We start from the raw sequence: 22,644 nt of genomic DNA, 5'->3' as shown, positions 1-22,644 counted from the left end.
GTAAAAAAAGCTCATCTGCTGCCAATAGGTAAAGAGTAACACTTGCAATAATTTACCATGATATGGTGGTCTGAATTGTCACTGAGACTGAACACAAACTTGAAACTGCCTATTTAAAAAACAAAAAAGAACTTCATATGTAGCCAAAACTCCACAAATTTACCAGATACAAAGTTAACAAATTTTAAAAGTAACTGAGATTGAGGTCACATTCTCTTGGATCTTTCATCTTTGTTGTGAACAAATCTTCCACCTGTTTTTTTTACTTTGGACTCCACACAAAGCACAAAGCCTTTATCTGACCTTAAAGCATCATAAAACGTAGACAGAGAAGCAGGACATGGCTGGAACTACTCATTGTTCAGTATGATAATTACTACCCACTGACAGGAGTCCTGCTCTTTTTCTTTTCTCCTAATCACAAACTGAATTCCCATCAAAAACTAAGAAATATTTGCTGTTTACAGGAAAAACTGCCTCACAGGAAAATTCACTAGATGAACATCTGCTTTCTCTATATCTAAGTTACATATGCTTCCTTGAAGATGAATATCAGTTTTTCTGTTAACACATGATTTCTAAAATCAGGCTGTTATGCACACGGGCTGTTTTTCACACACTCTTTTTCAATCATGTTCAGTTCTGAACTAGTTTTGTCATTTGTAAACAAAGCTTTGAAAACAAAAGGACCTACAAGTCAGCACAGAAAGCAAGATTAAAGAGAAGCCTGTTCTGGTGACAAACCCACACAGGTTGGAGGAAGAAGAAGGCATCATCTGTGCGGCAGCCTTACCCTTCTACGCAGCCTGTCCCTCTCCTCACGGACAGCATTCATGGTGGCCTTGGTCCTGTTGAGCTCCTCCTCTTTGCTGCACAGCATGGCTGTGAGGCTCTCATTCTCTTCCCGCAGGCCAGCCAGCTCCTTCTCCCACCGAGACCTCTCCTCAGACAGGTTTGGATAAAGGTCACGTCCCAGCACACCCTCAATCTCCTCCACGGTCTGCAAAAACAGAGTCATCAACAAACAGAAAGGGGCGAAGATGACTGAGGACTAATGGGAAGATGTAACAGAAATGTGTGTTAATAGGCAACTCTACACACTTATACACTCCCAGCCTCTCAACACCATTAGCTTGCTTCTTTTGTTTGCTAAGTAATATCAAACAAAATTATTACTTACTTTCTTTCAGTTTGACCAGTTCATTAGAACATTTCATACTGACAAATGACCAAAGCAGACAAATACATGCATATAAAACATGTCACCACTGAATGACAGCAATCCTGGTAGTTTAATCTCAGAATACTTTAGCACAAATTAATGACTTCTTGTCATGGGCAAGCACTGTACTTATTGTTTCTCTGCAGAGTAACAGGCAGAAATGAGCAGTCTGTGAATGTGCATGGCATGGGTACTTACTCATTGCTAGACCAAAGCCACAAAAGGGAAAAGAGTGAGAGAAGATTAAAAAAGGGCTCTTTCCCATGTCCTTGAGTATGTTCTTTCCTTGAGGTGACAGCAAAATAAAAGAAATAACTCTGGCCTTGGCTAGGCTTACAGGGGACGTTATAGCCTTTCTACTAGCTAAAAGAAGGCTGGGTTCTCTGGGACACAATGCCATCCTGCACTTCCTGTCCCACCTCTGTGCTCAAAGCTGTGCTTGTAAACGCCATTCACTTCGAGTGACATTCAGGAATTGCCAGTGGGAGAAACTGAACTACGATCACCCACCACCAGAAAGGGAATACTCCCATGCCTGAACTGACTGTCAAGCTGGCCACTGACATGCTGAAACATAGCATAACAGCCTGCTGGACAACTGCCTGCAGTTTGGAATCCACTACCCAGTGTATGCTGTGCCTGTGCTCCATGTTGAACTATGGAAGATAAATGCAACAAGAAAAACCACTCCAAATGTTGCCCATAAGCTTTTGAATCTCCCTGGAATCAGTGTGTATTAAAATGATGGGAAGAAACACGGAAAATAAAAGAATATATGACATCACTGGCAATGCAGAAAAGTTAATTTCATTGACTAACTGAAAAAACAAGTCACAGGTAAAGGCTGTACTTTTACATCTATTATGGAAGACAACCGATGCACCAAGGTTAATAATAATATATTTAGTTGTCTTATTTAAAAGAACATTGATATCTTGATGGGTCCATTCCAATTCAGCATATTCTATGAATCTATGATTCTATATATTACTGAATATTTACTGTTTTATTTATTTCTTTATATTGGGAGGATTTAAGAATACATGACCCAAAAGAACTAACTAGAGTACAGCTGAAAATGACAAACCTAGCTGGAGACACAACTTATTTTTTTTTATTTCTGCAAGAAATCTTCCCAGTGTTTTCAGCACTGTCTGACTTTAAGGCATCAATGAAATATTATTATTTTATTAGTTTATCCTTTTGGATTGCATTTCATTTCTCTCTTACATAAAACTGCAATACATTTAGAGCCACAATTATGAAACTCTATTGATGGAGTATCAGAGTATCTACACTGTAATTCTGCTTTTACAGATTTTGCTGTTTTGGAAACGACCAAAATTTTCTGAAAAAACAGAGCCTTGAAACCTCTCTGCGAGATAAACGAAGCTGCGGGTCTCCCTCGTATTAGCTTCACTTCGACCCACAGGTCTCAAATTGTGACCAGGTAAATTATTTCAACACAGCATGAGGATGAGTTCAAGTTCTGAATAAGCACAGGGTGGTTAATCTCATGATATAAAGAGAAGCTCTGTAATGGCAAGAGCATTCTGTTTTGATGACCCTTTTTGTTGCTCATTTCTCCTCTCCCTTCTCCTCCCCACACCCCCCTAGAACTTCCCCTGCTGTTTTCTCACCCCTCTAATGTGAAGTTCTGTTGCTGCCTCCTTCCTCTTTATTCCCCCTGCTCCAGTGTTGCTATTTTCCCAACCCCTCCCCTTCCTCAGCCACTGCTTCTCAAAGCACTACCACTACGGCAATTCTCTGGTGTCCAATATGCTACCAACCATCCTCCATGGAAAACAAAACATAAACACTGCAACAGATACAGCAGTGTAAAATAATGTTCATTTTCTTCAAAGCAGCATTATAGAGCAGTTTTACCCGGTGTGCTGCTGCACAGCAGATAATTCAGGTATACTTTCACGGAGTATGGGATGGAATTACAATGTCGTGTTCTGAGCACAGGGCAGCAGGATGTCATATCATGGTAATTCCAGCCTTGTCACTGACACTGTCATCAGTGCTCTATGCCTTATTTTCTTTACAAGGAGTGTTGTGTTACAGATGTGGTATCAGATTAAATCGGCAAGTATCAGGTTTAAAACACACTAAAGCAGTACTTCTTCACATGGTGTAACTCAATGGCAGAATTTATTCCTAACGGAATTTATGGAGGCAAAAAATTTAGACAGGTCCAAAAACACAGTAGATAGAAACAAAGAAGATAATTCCACCCATTACAATTAAACACAAAGACATCATCTTCAAGTCTCTACAGACCCACTTTGATGAAAGCATCTCTGAAAGAAGGAGAACATACTATGCATGTCATTTTTGATGCTGTCTTTCTATTAGCATCTGCCGCTAGGTAGATGGACTTTTGATTTGACTAGTACAGGTGTTCTCATGTTCCAAATGTTTCATGTTTGGAAATACTTAGCTTGGAAATATTTATGCTTGGAAATATTTATTATATAAAAGCTTGGAAAACTTTTTTAATCAGCAAAATTTTACTGGTTAGATATCAATTACTGATGTGCTCTCTAAAATCAACAAAGCATTTACCAGACTATTACGTAGAAATTTTCTTAAATCCTTTCCTCAAAGTATGCTTTTGTATCTGTTCAGTTTGTAAGACAATCTGATAGATTTAATTTCAAGGTCTTTTCAGTTTTTGTGGGACAGAAACAATTGAGTTAGCTAGGGTGACATAATTTTACAAAAGCAGCAAAAAATAATTCATCAGCAACTACAGTAAAAGGAAATTTAACCACCAAAGATGAAGGATTTGAAACATTTAAATGCTTTAGTCTGTTGGTGAAGAAAAAAAGCAAACAGCCAAGGCAAAAGACAGTCAGAACACTTCAGGTTTTCATTCATAATTCCACCCACTATAAAATTCTCTCAATTTTTTCTCTCGGGAAACAGGAAAGCAGAAATGACCTGGAGCCAGGAGTGCAATAATGGAGAGTGTAGTTTTTCCTCTATTAAATACATCTCACTTCAGATACCTCTGTGGGCCTCTCACAGGCAGATCTCTACCTATTTCCCAGAATCCAGAGTCTCTCTTTTGGTGAATAGTGGTGGCTTCTGAAAACAGTTAACCCTAAAACTCCAAACAGTACTTGGCAACATTCAAAGTACTGATCCTAATCCTCTGAGACACTTGAATAAACTGCTTTAATACTGATCCAAAGAGACCAGAATTCAAACATACACACATTCTTCAAATGATTATTCAACATTAATTTCTTTCTATTTTGTTATATTCCTCAGGCACCACCAGGGACAGAAGGAACTTTTCCCAGCAGTAGGATAAAAGGCTGTCAAAGCCATCTAAAATGGTCACAAACCTCTTCAATTTAAGAGCAAACTGTCAGTACAATTTTTCTTGTATAAATGACTCATTGACACCTTTCCACCTGCTTGTTCACATCTTCCCCTGTATACAGGAAGATTCTTTGTGGCTTTCTTGCTTTCAGGTTCTGAACTACAGTGCCTTTTGTTACATGTGCTAGCAAATATCCCTCTGCTTGTTCTGTTACATCCACAATAAATGCAACACATACAGGTATCACTTGAATTATTTGCTCCTGAGACTAACTTATCTTATTTGAACTAATGCACAACCAATGTTTAGTGTTAAATTAGCTCTCACTGTGGTATAGGAATGGCTCCTAATGGTTCCTCAATATAGTGTTCCCACTGAAACAACTCCAAACCATGCCCTGCTCACTCACTCCCCAGTCTCCTGTGCAGGGATGAAAAGGGAAATCAGAGGCACAAAAGATCAAAGGTTGAGATAAGAACAATTTACTGGAAGCATCAATGAGGTAAGAAAATGAACATTAACAGCAAAAATACTAATAAGGGAGTGTACAAGAAATGGGCAATTTGCACATGAGCTCTCACCCCTAAGAACACATGACCAGGAAGAGACCTCTTCCCTCCTTCCTGGAAAATGAGGGATAAAGGATAACCTGGCCATGCCCTGTTCTGCGAATTAATTGCAAAAATTAACTCAGTCCTGGCTGGAACCAGGACAGCTTTATATTTCAAGGCAGCCAATCACAACTTAGCCAACCACAAACACAGTGTATGTACTACATACAGTGTATAAACACACACTGAACTTGAGTTGACTCCTGTGAAGTACTTTTAACGCTTTTGGAAGTAAAGTGTGATTACTACAGAAGTGATCAGGTGTTTCAGGCAATGAACACACTAGAGCATTTTAGAGCCTAATGTTACCATTACCTTAATGGCTAAATCACAGTGTTCGCTGGCAGTAGTGAGTTGTTCAATGTGCCTGTCCACTTCTGCCACTGATAAACTGCAGCTGCTTTTCTTCCTCCCACAGACAACATTTTCCAGACCTGTCAGCACTCTCTGCAGTTCTGAATTCAAGTCACTACAGTTATCTAAAAGAAAGCAAGACAAAACAAAACAAACATCACAACAATTAGTGACTCAGTGAAAACACAAACTCTCAACCAGGAAGCGTCTGCTGCAGAACAGCCAGGACTGATACTGTTCAAAGAATGTCCTTGCACTCTACCACTTTGTTCTCAACAACTGATAGGCTTAAATACCATAATCACATCAACTGAAATCATGAGCTACCTCTCATCTGACAAACAACAGACCTACAGCTTATCTGAAGTGTTCATTCTTTCTTCAAAACCCCTCTTTTCTGAAGAACATTTTAAGATATTACATACTTACATTCTGTGATTTTTTTTCATGTTATTCTTTTGGCCATTTAAGGTCTATTATCCGGATTTTATTAATGTCATACATTCATCTCTGTAAGTACAACATTTTTCTGTCTGGTACATTCAGGGATGTTATGACTTGATGTTTTTCAGAAGAATTTTTGTGGTTGTACTTAGGTACTGCCTTATTTTTAAAAACTGTGGTGTTTATAGAAATGATCCCTACCAACTACCTTAGAGCCTATGTTTTATTTTAATAGCTACTCCTTCAAATAAAACTGCAGAATATTCAGGGATTACAACACCACAGCATGTTATGTTGCATACTACAACCATATTACCAGCTTATACAACAATGCTATTTTAATTATAAAGTATCACAGAGAATGACTTCCTTTCCCATCTTTAGGCAAACCTCTTCTAGTGCCTACTGCCACAGCATCATCCAGTTCTATGAAAGCAGGTGGGTCTCTGTACCTTGCTAGCCCACTCCATAAATTATTTTCATTTCTCTTAGGTCACCCCTGGTGATGGACAGTGGCAGCTCCTAAGGCAAGACCTGTGGCAGAATTCGCTCTTGTGCTGTCTCTTGCGTTTGCCAGTCAGTATTTCTGGTTTGCTAAGTAAGAGTCTGAAGTAGCTAGTCACACCAGAGCACACAAGGGGTGCACTATAAGGCAGCAGCACACCCGCAGCTCCTCTATCCCACTAAAAACAGCTGCAGGCATTCTTGGTGGAAGGTGTGATTCCTGTACTGCTGCTGCAAGAGCTTCACCATGGTCAAAACTTCGTGGTAGTCTCATAGCTGTGGTTCTTGCAGGGCACTAAAGCAGTGTGGCAACAAGCTGTGTCTGAATTTTAAAAGACACGAGTCACCAGTTTATTGCAGACTGCCTTGATACCACCCTGTGCAAGGAAATACTGAGAGCTGTTGGATAAAGGAATGAGAGGAACAGAAAGTAAAAAATTGCAAACTCATTATCATTAATCTAATTCCACAGCCACTCTACTGCTGACCAAAAAGAAGCATTTAGAATGACGTTACAGCATCGCATGAAAGATTTGAATGGGAAACTTGTAAGTTTTTTCTGGGAAGTCATTTTATTTCCTGATTAGCAGCAATCCATGTGTTATAGTAATACCAAAAAAGCCCTTAATAATAATACTATCACTCACATACAAGCAGGATATAGTAAGCAGAATGCTTAGTTGTAAGAACCTTGTGTTTTGTTTGCTTTAATTTGCTTTTTTCCATAACAACTTCTGTAATAAACATTTTGTACACTTAAAAAACCTTCACAAGACCTTGTCTGCTGGGATCTGTTCTGACGGTGACATTTCCCCCATAAAATAAATAGTTTACAGTGTGAGAACCTTATTTCTGACAGAAAACCAGCACAGCCCAATCACAAGCTCTGCAAGACTTACTGGAGAGCATTCTCAGCTCTAGCTCTAGGCGTTTTATTGCCTGTAGCAACAGAGCAGCAGATTCACATGCATTAGTATGTCATGAGGTATTACTGGTTTTACTAAGTCACCCATTGGGGCAGTCACTCCATCAGGGCAGTAAGCGAGTCATGCAAACGGGCTATTAGAGCATGATTTTTTTATCCGTATATATCTGTATCTAGAAACACTTAAAATTATACATATTCCTGTATTTATGCGTGTGTGTGCAATTTATTTTCATAAGACTATGAAAACAACATCCAAAAACGACAGGGTCCATGGATAGAAGGAAAATATGGAAGAAATGCAGGAATCCCTAGAGATAACATTCTTATTTTGTCCACTGCTATCTGTAAGCCCTTCCCTTAAGGGAAAGGGTGCACCCATGACTGCAGATGCTTGTGGTCAAAGGAATGACGAAAGCCAGAAGGTCCACAGAGCTCAGAAATACACACTTGGCATGGAAACCGGGTCAGGTTAGGCCCTGATCTACTACATAAGCACATGGCAGTGGCTTTTGATAAAGAGTAAAAGGGAAAAGAGAGAAAGAGAAGAAGAGACAGGAAGACCACCAGTCCTGGCTCTGGCATGATTCAGCTGTTCAGGATGCTGGATTGCACATGCAAAGCAAACACTGCGCTTTGTGGAGGTACCTGTTTACAAGGAAATTTTCCCCACTCTGGAGATAAATTTCTCCCTTTCCATGCAAATTATTTATCATGGGCAATCTGTTCTTTCAGACCTTTCTAGAAATGGCTGGGAGGACTTCTGGGGTCTTAGGTGGTCTGGATTACCCTCTACAGCACATGTCCCTTTCTCAGCCTCATCCCTGTGCTTGCTGTGTTCTGTGTTGTGCTCATGTCCCAGAGCTAAACAAGGACACTTGTCTCTGAAGAGTGCTGCATGTACCTCTGCATGGCTCCCTTCCCCAGACACAATCTATTGCTCCTCAGAGTGTGTTATTACCAACAATCTTTGGCTGGCTCCAGAGCTATATCACTGTTGGTTTTTGAGACAGACACATCATCCCCCTTATCTTCAAGGTCTCTACATTGTATGTCTTTCTGCTGCCATGTTTTTCATTGTTAGAACAAACTTAAACAGACAACTTGCTGTTTACGTCCACAAACCTTGGTTCAGCTCCACTTCATGAAGACAAAATAAATCCTGAAAAGCAAATTAATTGCTTTTTTTTTTTTTTTTTTGGTAAGAAGAAAATTAAGGAAGAAAAAATCCTCATATTTGAATCTGTTCAAATAGGAACTTAACAGTAAGCACTAGCTTTTGAAAGTAAAATATCCATTTTTTTATAACTTTAAAAACCGCTATTAAATATTTTGAATTCCTTAGGTCAGTCACTTCACGGTCACATTATTATTAATACTGTTGTATCAATGTATCTAAAAATGTTAGACAGGAAAATACAAATGTCCTGTTGCAAGTCTTGCACTTACAAACAATATTGAATAGAAAACAGAAATAGACCTGTGAAGAGAATTCTGGAAATCTGCCATAGTGAGGATTACACCAAAATTCTGCTAGAAAGTCTGCTTCTGAGGAAATGGAGGCTCAGGGGGGACCTTACTGCTCTCTACAACTGAGACGAGGCCTCAGTCAGGTCAGGGTCAGACTCTTTTCTAAGGTAACAAGTAACCAGACAAGAGCAAAGAGCCTCAAGCTGCACCAGGGGAGGTTTACATTGGCTATCAGGAAAAATATGCTCATAGACAGGGTTGTAAATTGTTGGAATATGCTGCCTAGGGGGTGTGTGGAGTCACCATACCTGAAAGTGTTCAAAAACTGTGTGAATATGGCACTTGAGGACATGGTTTAATGGTGAATGTGGTGGTGGTGCTGGGCTGATAGTCGGACTCAATGAACGCAGAGATTTTTTCCAAACTTAATGATTCTATGATTCTACAATCAAGGCACAGAGATTACTTCACATTTAAGTTCAGAGCCGTGTAGAAGCTCAGCATCAATTGTGATTAACACATCCTACATTCATTCATTTCCTCACCAAATACTTGGATTTGCATTTCAAAAGCTGTGATACCTTTCTGCGGTGGGAAGTTATCACTTCTGCTAAGAATACAACTCACCCACATCTGCAGTGACCATGGTGGACTGGTTCTCTGGCACCGAGACAGAGTTCTGGTCCATGCTGCGAGAGTCTTCGTTAACCTCCTGCTGGCTTTGGCTCAGCTCCGACTGCAGCTCTGAGTACTCATCCTCCTCCCTGGCAGAGAGAGCAAAGGCAGAAATTAAATCCTTTGAGGAAATGTGCATCTTCGTGACATTCATTTCAGACCCATAAACTGAGCCACAGGATCCAATTCACACAAATGTTTTGTCCAGTCAGTAGAGATGACTTTGAACCCTTCACTGCAAAGCCACTGTGCCATGCCCATAACACCTACTTGCAGCAGTTGGTGCCTGGTTTCCATTTTATTCTCAACTTCATTATTTCTCCTATCCATTGGAGAAGTAAATAATGGGTGGAACTGAGTGCTTCCAAGGATGTGTGCAAGGGCATAGACTGTTCTGCAGTGACTCCCCAGCTGGCAATTCACACAAATCAGCACAAGTGGCTTTGATCACAAAGTGGATTAGAAGTAACTGGTTTTGGTCTCTTTGTCAGTTCAAGAATGGCACCATCTCATGAGCAAAGCAAGCATGAACACGCATATACGTGAATCAAAATACTCTTACAGACAGGTTGGTTTTTCATTTTCTCCTCCCAAAAGACAGAGTTTACAGGTAAGTGAGCACTGCACTGAACTGCTGGAGTTAGTGGAAAAGCCTTAATTACCTAGGTTTTAATTAATTTGTCAAGCTGGTACAACTAAAATAATTGAGGACACAGAATACTTTAGCTAAAGCTAATGAGCTTAAAAAATTTTCTCTCCTGTCTCCACACAAAGAGTTCAAAGCACTAGGAAAGAAGATAAGTAAATGAATAATAGCTGTGCTTGAGAACATTTGTAAACATTTTTCTTTTGATCCATTTGCTGATTTGACTCAGATTTATTTTTTTAAACTTTCATAGCGAGTGTTTTCACATTAAAGTATCTATTTTAAACACTGGAAAAACAGCAGTTTTTCCAGGTGCAGGGCCCCTCTCATAGAAAACAAACAGCCATCATTTTGTTGCATACTAAATCACATGCAGAGATTAATTTTGCTGCAGATTCAGCAGAAAAGTCTGAGAATGGAACCGTCTGGCTTTGGAAACAATGAGAAACAGCACAGACCTATCTAGGGATCTGCATTAGGGAAGGGTATCTGTAACGTCAGGTCTGTTGTGTGTGTGCCACATGGTGGTGAGTCTTTCTTGCAGGATTCAGCCTGGAGGTATGTATCGATTTGTCAGGCTAAACAACAGACAAGATGGCCCATACATACAGGCATCAATGACACAAGAAAAGTCTGCTCTCAGAGCTGCAGAGGAGACAACTTATATACTTCAACAAAACTCAAAAAAGGACTTCTCCATCTTGCTTGCCAAGCAGCGTTTCCCAAGGTACTGAGAAGTAATTTCTACCATGCTCTTCTAGCCCTTACATTTGCTTCAGTGCAAAGAAAGTTTGATTTTAGCAGAAGCACTTAGTGACTACTATTACTAAACAAAATGCAGGCCAGCTGGTTAACACTGAGATTTACATCACAGACAGGTCTTGGAGGCACCACTGCAACACTTGTTTAAGACAGTGTTAGAACCTAATCATGAAGAGCAGGAGTCAAAACAGTGCAATAAAGACATACACATCAGTTAATGTTCCATGAACCAGTCTGTTATTAGCCACAAGAAAAGCCACTAGTAATTAGCTTTAGACAAAACAATTACCAAGCACTCAAACAGCTGTAATTTTTCATCTGAAGGTAACTGATTTTTTCATTTATGAAACAATTAGTCCTAATTTTTAAAACCTGAATTACCTCTACAAATGGATAAAAAGCTCTACTGGCCCTAAAGCAATGGTGCACATAATAATAATTTCTCACCACTCTTCTTTGGGATCTTCTTGCACAGATTTTTCTGCTGAAATACAACACAGCCTCATCTAGCTAGCACTAGTTCTGAGCTTTTCCAGTTTAAGTGCCCCTCAGTATCTTGGGACAGTGAAAAGTACATAATGCAATAGGACTCTCACCCTTCTGATGACTCAAGCCAGAAGTCAGTTCCTAAATTAACTAATGCTTTTAAAAGCTGACCAGAAAGATCAGAAATCCATTTCTGATAAAGTGGCAGCAAGGTCAATCAGTCCCTCCACCAACAGAAAGCAGACTGGAAACAGACTGAGGGCAAGAGGAAGAGGGAATTAGAGGGCAGTGCCACATCACAAATATAAATTCTGCCTTTAAAAATGATGCTAGCAGTAACAAAGATACTGTTTGGGACTTTCCCTAAGACAGAGGAAAGAGTTCTCCAGTGGCAGTGGAAATGCAAGGTGCTCAGCAGCTGACAGTGACCAGCCACTGGACTCCTGCCACACCACCCAGAAGGTGGAGGCATTACAACTTCCTTATTGCTGCCATCAGCAACAGCCTGGTTGTAAAAAGTAGGCATTTGTTCTGTTACGGGCCCAGATGGTCCCACTTGCTGGAATGTCATGGTGAGTCGGAAGAAATAAAGACCAGATCTAGCAATTCTAGACACAGAGAATGTGAAGACTGGAGAAAAAAAAAACCTGTGTTTTTCAGTTACTTCTGCACCAACTGCTTTCTTCATGACCAGGTGCAACCAAGGACCAGAGTGCCACACAGACACTCGTAAAAACTTATTCAAATAGCTAGCAAAACTGCACATTTTTCAGCATCCTTTCCACACCACAGAACACTGGCAAGATACATGTTCTCTTCATGGCTGCAAACAGTCCACAGCTTTGTACTACAAGTGCCAGCATTTTTCAACAATCACTTTACTTAAATAACTATTTTTAAAACTCTCTAAGATCCTCAGACAGAAAATACTACAGGTGTATGTGCACAAAGAATGACTGCGCTCTGTGTACAAACATTTGAGGTCCCTCTGAACATTGTGAACAAATAACAACACACTCAAGACAGCACAGAAATTAATCACTGAGGGCAGGTGGAGCTGGGCACTGTGTGCTGAACCCAACACTACCACACCCACACTGACTTTTGGATTGAATCCAGTATGTGCTAGCTTCCACCTAGCACATATCTAGAAGCTAGAATTAGACCTCCAGGTTACTGTGTAAATGTGACTGCAAGTGCTATGTGTTACTTCTTGTGATGCTGTAGTCTCTTTGCTATCCCTTTCCTCAATTAACTTCCAACATTTTCTAAATGTATCTCAGATTAAAAGTTGCATGTCTGAACAAATGATTTCACAGTAATGGATTTTATAAGCTTCTTGACAACTATTTAAAGGAATTCTTATCAGGCACCAACACTGAACAGAGTACATTTCTGTGGAAATTTCTGTGGACAGGGAGCTGACTTCACCTGCAGATGCAGAGAGCTTCAGCTTCAAACCCTGAGAGACACCTAGCTAGGAGAAAGGACATCCTTTTACATCATGGTGAGAGAACAGAAAGAAAAGCTGTCTCATGGGAATTAATATGTTAACCAGTTTGTTACAAATAGGCGTTGTTCTTGGTTTCCATAAATGGTTGGCCGGCTGCCCACTATATATATGGTTTTGTTATCCTTATCCTTGTAATAGATAGATCCTGTGCTGTCCACACCTCCATGCTTTTCTGGATTTTGAGGTCTTTGGAGGTTGCCCCTCATACCATGCGGTTTTTACGTTTGTTATTTTTGTTACGTTAAAAGCCTTTATGTTTGAAGGCAATTCCATTGTTCCCATTTCCCTGTCTATCTATTATGCCACGGATTCCCTGGCTGGCTTGGTCCTGTTATGGCCATATATATTTCTGCCTGGTATTATTATAGTTGCTTGCTATTTTAAGAGTTGCAGAAATGTACCCAAACAGTCACTGGTTTAGAACTAAAAGCAATTAGACATCTCTCTTTTCTTTTTCTTGAAGCTCAATTTGACAACTAAGAAAAACTGTCAGTCACATGCTGAAGTTAAAATTGATTTTGACAGGCTAAGGAATGATTAAGAAAAAAAGAGTCAAGTTTGAATGAATCTAAGGCAATACTAAAAACTTCTGAAGTCAGAAATCTTCACCTTAAATGTAGGCATTATTGCATTTTAGTACTCTACCATCTAATTTCTAAATCCTTTTTGTGCTTCAGAGTTACTGGGGGCGTCCTTTGTGACCAAGTACTTACAATATTACTTTAACTGAGAAGATCCATTTGACTGGTTTTCCCATCGTCTAGGCTGTACACGCTTCGAGAGAAAATTGCATGCACCTTGTCAAAGGACAGAGATTCTTGGCAACAGAGGCTCATCTACTTGCAGTTGAGAATTTCAGTATTGGAAGTCACTTTTTCCACCTTAATGTCTCTTTTTGGAGGGGGGGCTTTCTAAACGATCTGGGCTGTCCAGAGCACCAGCAGTAGGGAGATGAGACAATTGCAGACGAATGCTGGCTTGCACCCCCAAGCATGGTGAACTCATTTTCCTCAGGGAATGCTGGAAGAATGCAGAGCAAGAGCTGCAGCTAAACCCATTTGGCTGAATGAGGCCACACATTTAGATGCAAGAAATGGCTAGCAAACCTAGAAAAAACCCTCTAAACTTCTAAAAATATTCCTGTATAATTACTGCTGCTGCGACCAGCATATGAGACACACCTGGGAAGAGACACATGTGTTGACATGTGACTTAAGCTCTCTCCTTTCCTGGAAAAGCTGAGGCTGCCCCATTCCCGGAAGTGTCCAAGGACAAGTCAGAGCCCTGAGCCACCTGGTCTTGTGGAAGGTGCCCCTGCCCATGACAGGAGGTTGGAATTAGACGGTCTTTAAAGTCCCTTCCAACCCAAACCACCATATGATTCTAGAGTTGGCATTACTAAACCACATGAGCAAAAGCCATTACACTTCTAAACCCTGACACTGCAAAGGCAAAAAACCCCCAACACACACCAAAAAACAGAGACAAAAACTCTCAGAATGGAGAATATTTTAACGAGCTTATACAGCCTGTCAACACTCCTCGAACTGTTAGAACACCTTATTCAGATTAAAACACAGTGTCTCCTAACTTTCTGTCCTACATTCTAAGGGTACTGCTGACGTTCAAATAAACGTAATACAATTTAAATACTCAAATACCCTCCATGAAGTACTGATTTCTTCTAATTGTTTCCAAAATACGTTTGGGTTTCAGAAATATAAAGAATGTCAGAGACTAGAGGTACATGAAGCTACATGTTAGTTTATTTTTACAATCTAAAATCGATATGTAAAAAAACTCAAGAGTCACTGTGTCAACACTGGGGAAACATGAATCTGTTATGCAATTAATGTAAACTCTGCTTCCAGAAAGACAGCCCAAATTTTGTGACAGCACAAATAAAGCCTCTGCTCAATACTACCTGCAGGTTTCAAAGAGATAAATCAATACTAAAATCCTCCTGTTTCAGAAGAAATTGTAATGGCTGAGGCTGCAGCAGGGCCGTGCTCCCAGAACACTTCCTCTCAGGACTGTTCTTTTCCAGCTCCTGGACTCCAGAGTCCCCAGAGACAAGGGTGGAGCACTGTGAGTCACACCTGCTCCAGCAAGGACAGCAGCTGCACCACCCTTGCTCTGTGAGATGCACAGACAGCTTCTCAAGAATGACACATGTGGATCCCAGTGTGGATTTACAGAAAGCCATAGCAGGAGGTAGTTTCCTTCTTTCAGTAAGTTTTACAACCCCTGTGGAATCCCTTCAGTCTCAATTTTCAGGAGGAATATTACTCCTCTGTTTTCAAGACACCAAATTATTGGCCTACCAAAGAAAATAAACCTATTTCCATCATTAAAGGAAACAAAAAGAGCCACTAACTTAACAGTTTTTGTTCTTACTAATAAAACCAAAACAAATAAAACCAGATGAGGCATTCCAGGTGTTTGAGCAAAACAAGCTCTCATATGGTTGAATTAAACTGGAGGGGCGTGACAGTAGTGTGGCACCTGTTGCAGCAGTATTGTTCTAAGCTCTTTAAAGGCCAGAACCTCCCAAGAGGGACAGAAAAACTGCATTTTTCATGAGAAGCAACATATACATCCTATCAGCCTTGGTTCTTACACCTCAGGTTCCTGTCAGCATGTCACAACTGACTCATTTATGGACATGGTTAAATATTAAGAGTATCCACCTGATTCCAGTAGTTCATAATTGAACACTGCTTGGCATTTACTTTGCCACAAGGATTCCAAACACATAATTTTTATGAATTCTATGTAATACTTTTCTTAAATGTCATCGAGTTCTTCTGTCACTCAAGAAAAAAAAAAAAAACAAAAAGAAAAACCAGTGCAGCTCTCAAGCTTTTTCAGATGTTGCTTTTCAACTTGTCTTTTCAAAAGACAAATGGAAAGTTTGTCTGCAGAGGTATCAAGCTAAACGTTCTTTTTGCATATTAATATTTTCACGAGAGATTAAGTGAGTAGTTGTAACAACATTGCCTTGTGCTTCCAGAAGTATTTACGAGCAAGAAGAAATGAAGCAATTACCAAAAAACAGTGCAGCTAATAGGTAAAGGTAAACTGAAAACTGGCTACGTGGCTAGAGCACCATGACAACATTACCCACAAATGCATCAAATCTAACTTTATGTTTTCTAGAAAATCTCCATATTCTGGCACATAGCTGCATCCTCCCTAGATAAACTTTAGGAAGCTCCTTCTGCACTCCACTCTAACTTTTCTACATTGAAAATATTGTGTAAAAACAAGAGTAGAAAAATATTTCCATGTAGTCAAATGTAAAGTTTATTTTAACACAGTAACAACTTAGTGTAATACCACAAGCTTCACAGTCAGGCGACAACATTATTTGTGCCATTGTGTTTTGTCAAAAAATCCAGCACAAGAAGAGACAAACCCGACCGAAGTTTATTTGAACCATATCTCTCTCACAAATTATTTCGATTAGGTGATCTACAGGGGGACACAAAATAAAGTTTAAAAGCAGAAGTTCAAGTCGAGTGTCTTCACCTTCCTTTACACACTGTTGCTATCACTTATGTGGCACCCTGGCATATTACAAAAAGCAATATTTACATGTGCATGTTTTGCAGTGCTTGTTAGATTTTGCAAAGTGTGGCTTTGCCAGAGAGAAGGTAGCACTTCTTGGGTGCTTGGGATGATACCCTGCAGAACACACACCTTAATTATGGGTAGCTATCCAGCCTGAAAGCTGTCATCACGTTAGAGTATAACTCACACCATGTCTTGCCCTGGCCCAGAGTTCCCAGGAAGCTGCTGTACCTTATGGTTGCTCCCTGCAGCCGGTCGATTTTCTTGTTGAGCTCGGCAATGATGCTGCGCAGCTCCGTGATCTGCTCCTCGTAGCGCAGCGTCGTTCGCTCCTGCGCATCCTCATGCTCTCTCATCAGGTGGGACTGCTCACACTGCAGCAGAGAAGCAAGGAAACAGAAAGGGTCTTACTGACAACTGCACGGAGATTGGGCACAAGGCAGGAGCGACAGCACTGTGGTTTTCCTACTCATCAAACCAACAGTGCCTTAGCAAGAGAAAAGAACAGACACAAAAGACTGACAGGTATATCTAGGTAGGTAGTTACAACACTTAAGGAACCCACAGACTATGCAGTGTACTTTTAGGATTTTTTTTTTCCTGAAGAGAAGTTGCCATTTCTGCTTGAAGAAAACCCCTACCACCACTTTGCTACTCAAAATAGCTATAAATATATCATCTTTGAATCCTAGGATCTTCCCTATGTGTTCTGAATTAGAACAAACCCTATGGCAGAAACCACATTATTATAAAGTAATCATACTTTGAGGTTATAACTTCTGTAGTGTAAGTACTTGTTTTTACTAATGTTTATAGGTAACATAGCATATTTTTGTTATGTTCGTACTGTCCAATAAAATGCTTATGACTTGAACAATTAAAGAGCTACATGACTGCTTGTTTTTTATACATATCATAAAATCCTCCTTTTTCCTTCCCACAGTATTTTAACTGTGGCCTCTCTGGCTTACTCTTCAGGCCAGTACATGCTCTATTTCAATTACAGCAACCATTACAAACCACTGCAATTACAAGCCAGCACTGCATGCTGATTGAAGTTTCGCTTGGTAGTGGCTGGCAAGAGTTTGATTTGTAAAATTTTGCTTCTGACCCCCTTCTGTCAAGCCTCCTTGCAATCACACAATGCTGAGTACCACATTATCAAAAAAAGAAAACTCACAAGCTACTTAACATCATAAAACCCACACTCTTTAACTGAAGAGCTGCAATGTAAAACCCTAGCCAAAGGGCCAAAATTGATAGTAAGATTGGAGGTCCTCCAAAACTGCTGAATCAAACTGTTTTTCTTACAAATCAAGTAAACACTCTATACAAGCTAACTCACTAAACCCTTTGTACTATAAATAAATAAATAAATAATAATAATAATAGTAATATACCCAAAGTATTAGGTGTGCCACAATTTTCATAATATGCTCCCATTCTTTGTCCACTGACATTCACAACTTGAAAACATCATCTACATAAAAACCTGCTTGAAAATTAAAATTTATAGTAAGCTTCAATAACATTTTCATTTTGAACTTCAAATAAATTTATTCCACAATTTTTAGCTTCCATCAACAAGCACACTTAAAAGTAGCCCAGGCATCAGAGTATCCTTCCACAGACTACAACAAAATACTTTCTACCTTCACCTGTAGTAAAAATCACTTTCACCTACATTAAGAGAAACAGATCATATCATCACATTGCAAAGGAGATGAAAGGAACACATTTCAGAAGACTGATAATGCCCACCTGGCTTATGAAACTTCACGTTGACCACTGATAAGGCTTTACATGTATGTACATTATCGTGACTCTTAATTGTAGGCTCCTTCTCCAGCTTATTTCTCACATTTTCACATCTTAACGTTGTATCTTTCTGAAGAACTACCACGGCTTTCAAAGTACAGAAATAACACAGAGAAAATTTTTCACAAAAGCTTTCGAGCAGATTTAGGGGTAATAAAGAGTTGCTTCTTCAGGCTTTCTAAACTTGAATTTCCTCTGACACATATATATGCCCACAAACGCAACTTCAGCATTATCCCGATTAATCTGTTACGCGTTTTTTCCAAAAACACTGATGGTTTTATTAGCTTTTAAACCAAAGGGATGTTTCAGATAGAGTGTATAATAATTGTTTTCAGACAATAAATAAAATCCCTATCCCAAAAATGTTTTGTCTTTCTAAGCTATGCACTGAAAAGCAGAATTTATTTATCTTGAATGAAGATATATGGACTTTTGCTAATGGGTCTCAGCCACATTACGACTCGATTTCTGTTTTCTCCGGCCCTTTCTAAGTCACCATTTTTCAAGATAACATCATTCAGTGACAGATGTACTTTGTGAACAACCAGCAGACTGGCAAAATATGACAATAGCTTCACATTTGATTTTTTAAAAGAGCTCTTGAATGATCTTAGGTAAAAGCAACTGGAAAAGTCTGAAAGGAAACTTCTGTAGAAGATATGCTATGAAGCTAAGGACTGCTTTGCCTTGGAGGTGGGCAACAGAATCACATCAGGTAAGTTCTGGTCAGCCATGACAAGACTCAAGCAAAAATGGCAAAAGCATCCAAGCAACAGAAACACGGTTCAATATGAATCCCAAAATGCAGCAGTGGAAAATTCTTGGTTATTCAGGATTCCTCTTTGTTATGAAACATTCGTCTGAAAACTTAAAAAGGAAAAGAAACAAAAGCTTGTTTTTCTACCCACTGCTAAAGTTTTTCTCTGTGATACTGTGGCTGTTCACCATCCTCCTCAGTTTCTTTATGCTTTGAGTGTCAGAACAGCAATCTGCCACCAATCCCTACTTCTTTCCAAGGTGTACACATTCAGCTCTTGATATTTATTTGCATGTCAGTCACACAATAAATATCTTATACCCTTTTCCTCGTCTCTCTTCCAGCTCTTAAGGGCTCCAGTCCCAAACCCCTTAAGAGTTCCAGTTCTCTGAGAAAGCAAACACAGAGACAACCCACTGAGAGGCTGCAAAAGACAGCAATTAATTGCTGGGGTCAGGAGAGAAGTTTCCAGCACAGTTCTCAATATAAGCTGAGAACTCTTGGTTGTTTTTTGGTACAAATTAAAAAGGTTATTTCATTTACAATAAAAATTAACAACAGTTAGAATCACCATTGCCTGACCTCTTGGTGCTGGGAAACAACAACAACAACAGCAAGAAGTGTATGAGGGAGAAGGATGATAAGAGAAAATATTTTAATTCAAGCTTAATGTCTGAACAAATTATTCTATTGCCTATTAATGTACACAAATTCCTAGTGAAAGAAACACTAATCATGTGTTATATTATGTTCATCTTTGTATTAAATTTGCAGTGTTCAATCAGAGGACAAAAAGAAAAGAATTAGTAGTAGCAGTGCTCATTAAGAGATGCTCCAGTGCCCCAGGCCCTGCACAGACAAACACTGGCTGTGGTGCTGTTCACCACGAATACAAGTCATCACCTGAACAAGCCACAGTCATAAACCTGTCTAACAGGATTACAGAAGCTAAAAATCTTTTCTCAACTAATACAGTATTTTAATTTGAGAGGAGTGGCAGATTTAAAAGTGGTAATCCATTTATCTAAATTTAAGTATAAAAACAAGTCTATAGTGCTAAATCCTCAATCACAAAAGCATGTATGGTCAGAACTAATTGCTCTCTGGTATGTTCTGTGTATAATTAATGTGGAAGATGAATACACACACAGAGAACTAATCCATGTCAGATAAGGACATCACACAACAGAACAAGTAATTTCAATGTTCATCTGAACACCATGCATTTCTATTTCAAGTTTCTCTGTTAAGTGAGAAACTGCAGCCTTCCTGTGAAGTTCATATGTTCTTACATGTCTGTAGAGAATGTTGCTTCTGTTCTTGTATGTCTACAGAGTGTTGGTTTTATTCTTATACTGAAATTAAGCTGTTTCTCCCTATATTCTGAATAATCAAGAGGATGGAAAGAATTATCACTGCAGTAATGAGACTTACTGCAGTGACACAGGATCCAGAACAATGCAGTACATTCTTTGTCTAGAGCTATTACAAAAATCCAAAATAACAATGACTAAGCCCAAAGAATGAGAGAGCAGGACAACCTTGTGAAAGGAGATGAAATTATAAGAAAAATATAGTAAGTGAATTATCTATTCTTGTTGTACTTGCTGAAACATTTAGCATGTTATTAAATCCCATGCTCAATCACAGAACTGCAGAACTCAATGTCACAGAATGTTGGAAATGCCAAGAATGTAGATGGATTAGAAAGAAGATTATATAAATCCATGGAGAATAGGACTACAGAGGGCTATAAAATATGATGTGGCCGCCTGCTCACAGTGTTGGAAGAAAGGTAGTGTTTATCACTATCAAAGCCAGGATACTGTGCCACATAGAGCCAGTAGAAAGCACTACAGTTCTCATAATCACAGGAAGATTTTTACAAGAAGACATTAGTTGTGGCTGACCAGTCTTTTACAGTACATTTCATTCAAGAGATCATTTTACTGCCGAACACTGATTAAAAAAACACAGAGACAAAGAGATCTGCTGTGTTACTGAAATAATAGAAGCATGTAGAGAAATGCTATATCTAGTCTTCACAAGCTGCAGATTTGGAAGTGAGCATGCTACAACAACCTCTGATCAGTTACATTACTTCACAAAATCTTAAGCCCAGGCTGTCCAACTAGCTTTTTTCATCATTTGTCATCTATCACTTCAGTCATGGTTCCCCAAATTACCTCCACTCTGCAAATCACTAATCCTTCCTTCCAAATGCCTCACAGGCTTCATGAAATGATGGGAAAGGTATTACTAAAAATGTGTTTTAAGAGCTTTTGTTCCAGAGAGCATTTATGCCACCTAAAATGAAACATGTGCTGCCTTTTTAAGTACAGTCCAGATACAGAATAGGATTTAACACTGACCCACTAGTATCTGAGTATAGTCATGCAGAACCTCAAACACCCCCTATTTACTCTATGCTTTCTGAACCTCTGACTCACATTAGACAGAAGCTGTAGAGGAAAGAATAATGAATGAATCTCTGTGGAGTGGAAAGAAAAGTTTAAAAAATTATGTTAAGTGGCACATGGAAGTGGTGAAGTTTGAAAAAGAGGACAAGGTGCAGTGGTTTTACCAGAGTATGTCTCAGTACTTAAACACTGCCAACACATAGAATATATGAGTTGTGTTTGTTTAATGATTTGAATTCCTTAAGAAAGATTTGTGTTTTATTTAGTACATACTAAATTCTATCCTCTTGAGGACTTTAGAAAAAACTAAACTGCAAAGAGATACATCATTAAACCTTTATGTAAAACTGTTCATTAAAAATACTTTATAAATCTGAAATCTAGCTATCAGCCTGCTTTTCAGATACTCCAGTTGTGTGCGTTTCACAGGTTAGGAGATAGTGATCACTATGCTTATGTTCATGTGGTTTAACATCAAGTAAAAACCCCCAGCACTACAAACCAAGCACTATGTACGCATGCATAATTGGTAACCCATCAAAGAAAACACCAAGCAATCTTGTGCTAACAGAGCACATCTTAATTGGTATTAAAGACTGATCTTTAATCCCAGTTGCCATCAGTGTATATTCGGTACTGTAACGGAGCACCTACAAGGCACTCTTTACTGGCTGAAAGATAATATATGTATCTTTAAATAAAGACCCAGAAATAAAAATAAAACACTAACAAAAACATGCGGTCAGCACCAGACCCTCCAGAGTTATAAGTAACAACAGTAAAGTCAGTGCAATCATGCAGGATGATGTGGATCACCTGGATACAGTGAATCCATCTGAGAGTTTAACGATTGTCAAATGCAGCCTCATATCAAACTGTAAGCCAGAAAGAGGACTCTATCCCAAGGATATCCAAAGAATGCCACAGAAATTAGAAAAGTCTCTCAGGATTATAGCTGATAAACCATGTTAACTCCCAGTATGGCTCTGGCTCATATATCGAGGGGAATAAAAACATGAAAGTGATTTAATTTCTGCATGTTACACTGATGGTCTGCAATAACAGTATCACTTACAAGCCCATAAATCTTAAAGGCAGCTGAAAAAAACATTAGGGAATGCAGG

The 22,644-nt window shown here is 39.3% G+C and overlaps 1 protein-coding gene across 2 annotated transcripts in view; it reads right to left on the bottom strand.

Moving 5' to 3' along the window:
* Positions 1-22,644, bottom strand: part of MCC (MCC regulator of Wnt signaling pathway) — a 188,684-nt gene that overhangs the window by 42,879 nt on the left and 123,161 nt on the right. For both annotated transcript variants that reach the window (XM_014892038.2, XM_088157037.1), the window contains 4 exons: positions 16,754-16,896; positions 9,495-9,631; positions 5,486-5,649; positions 794-1,000 (listed from right to left, as the gene is read on the bottom strand). In XM_014892038.2, coding sequence (XP_014747524.2) covers positions 794-1,000; positions 5,486-5,649; positions 9,495-9,631; positions 16,754-16,896 — 651 coding nt within the window. The remainder of the gene's footprint in view (positions 1-793; positions 1,001-5,485; positions 5,650-9,494; positions 9,632-16,753; positions 16,897-22,644) is intronic.

This window comes from Sturnus vulgaris, chromosome Z (assembly GCF_052056855.1).
Source record: "Sturnus vulgaris isolate bStuVul1 chromosome Z, bStuVul1.hap1, whole genome shotgun sequence".
NCBI classification, from domain to species: domain Eukaryota; kingdom Metazoa; phylum Chordata; class Aves; order Passeriformes; family Sturnidae; genus Sturnus; species Sturnus vulgaris.
Note: the sequence above shows the minus strand (reverse complement) of the source record. Positions and strands in the feature narration are given on the sequence as shown.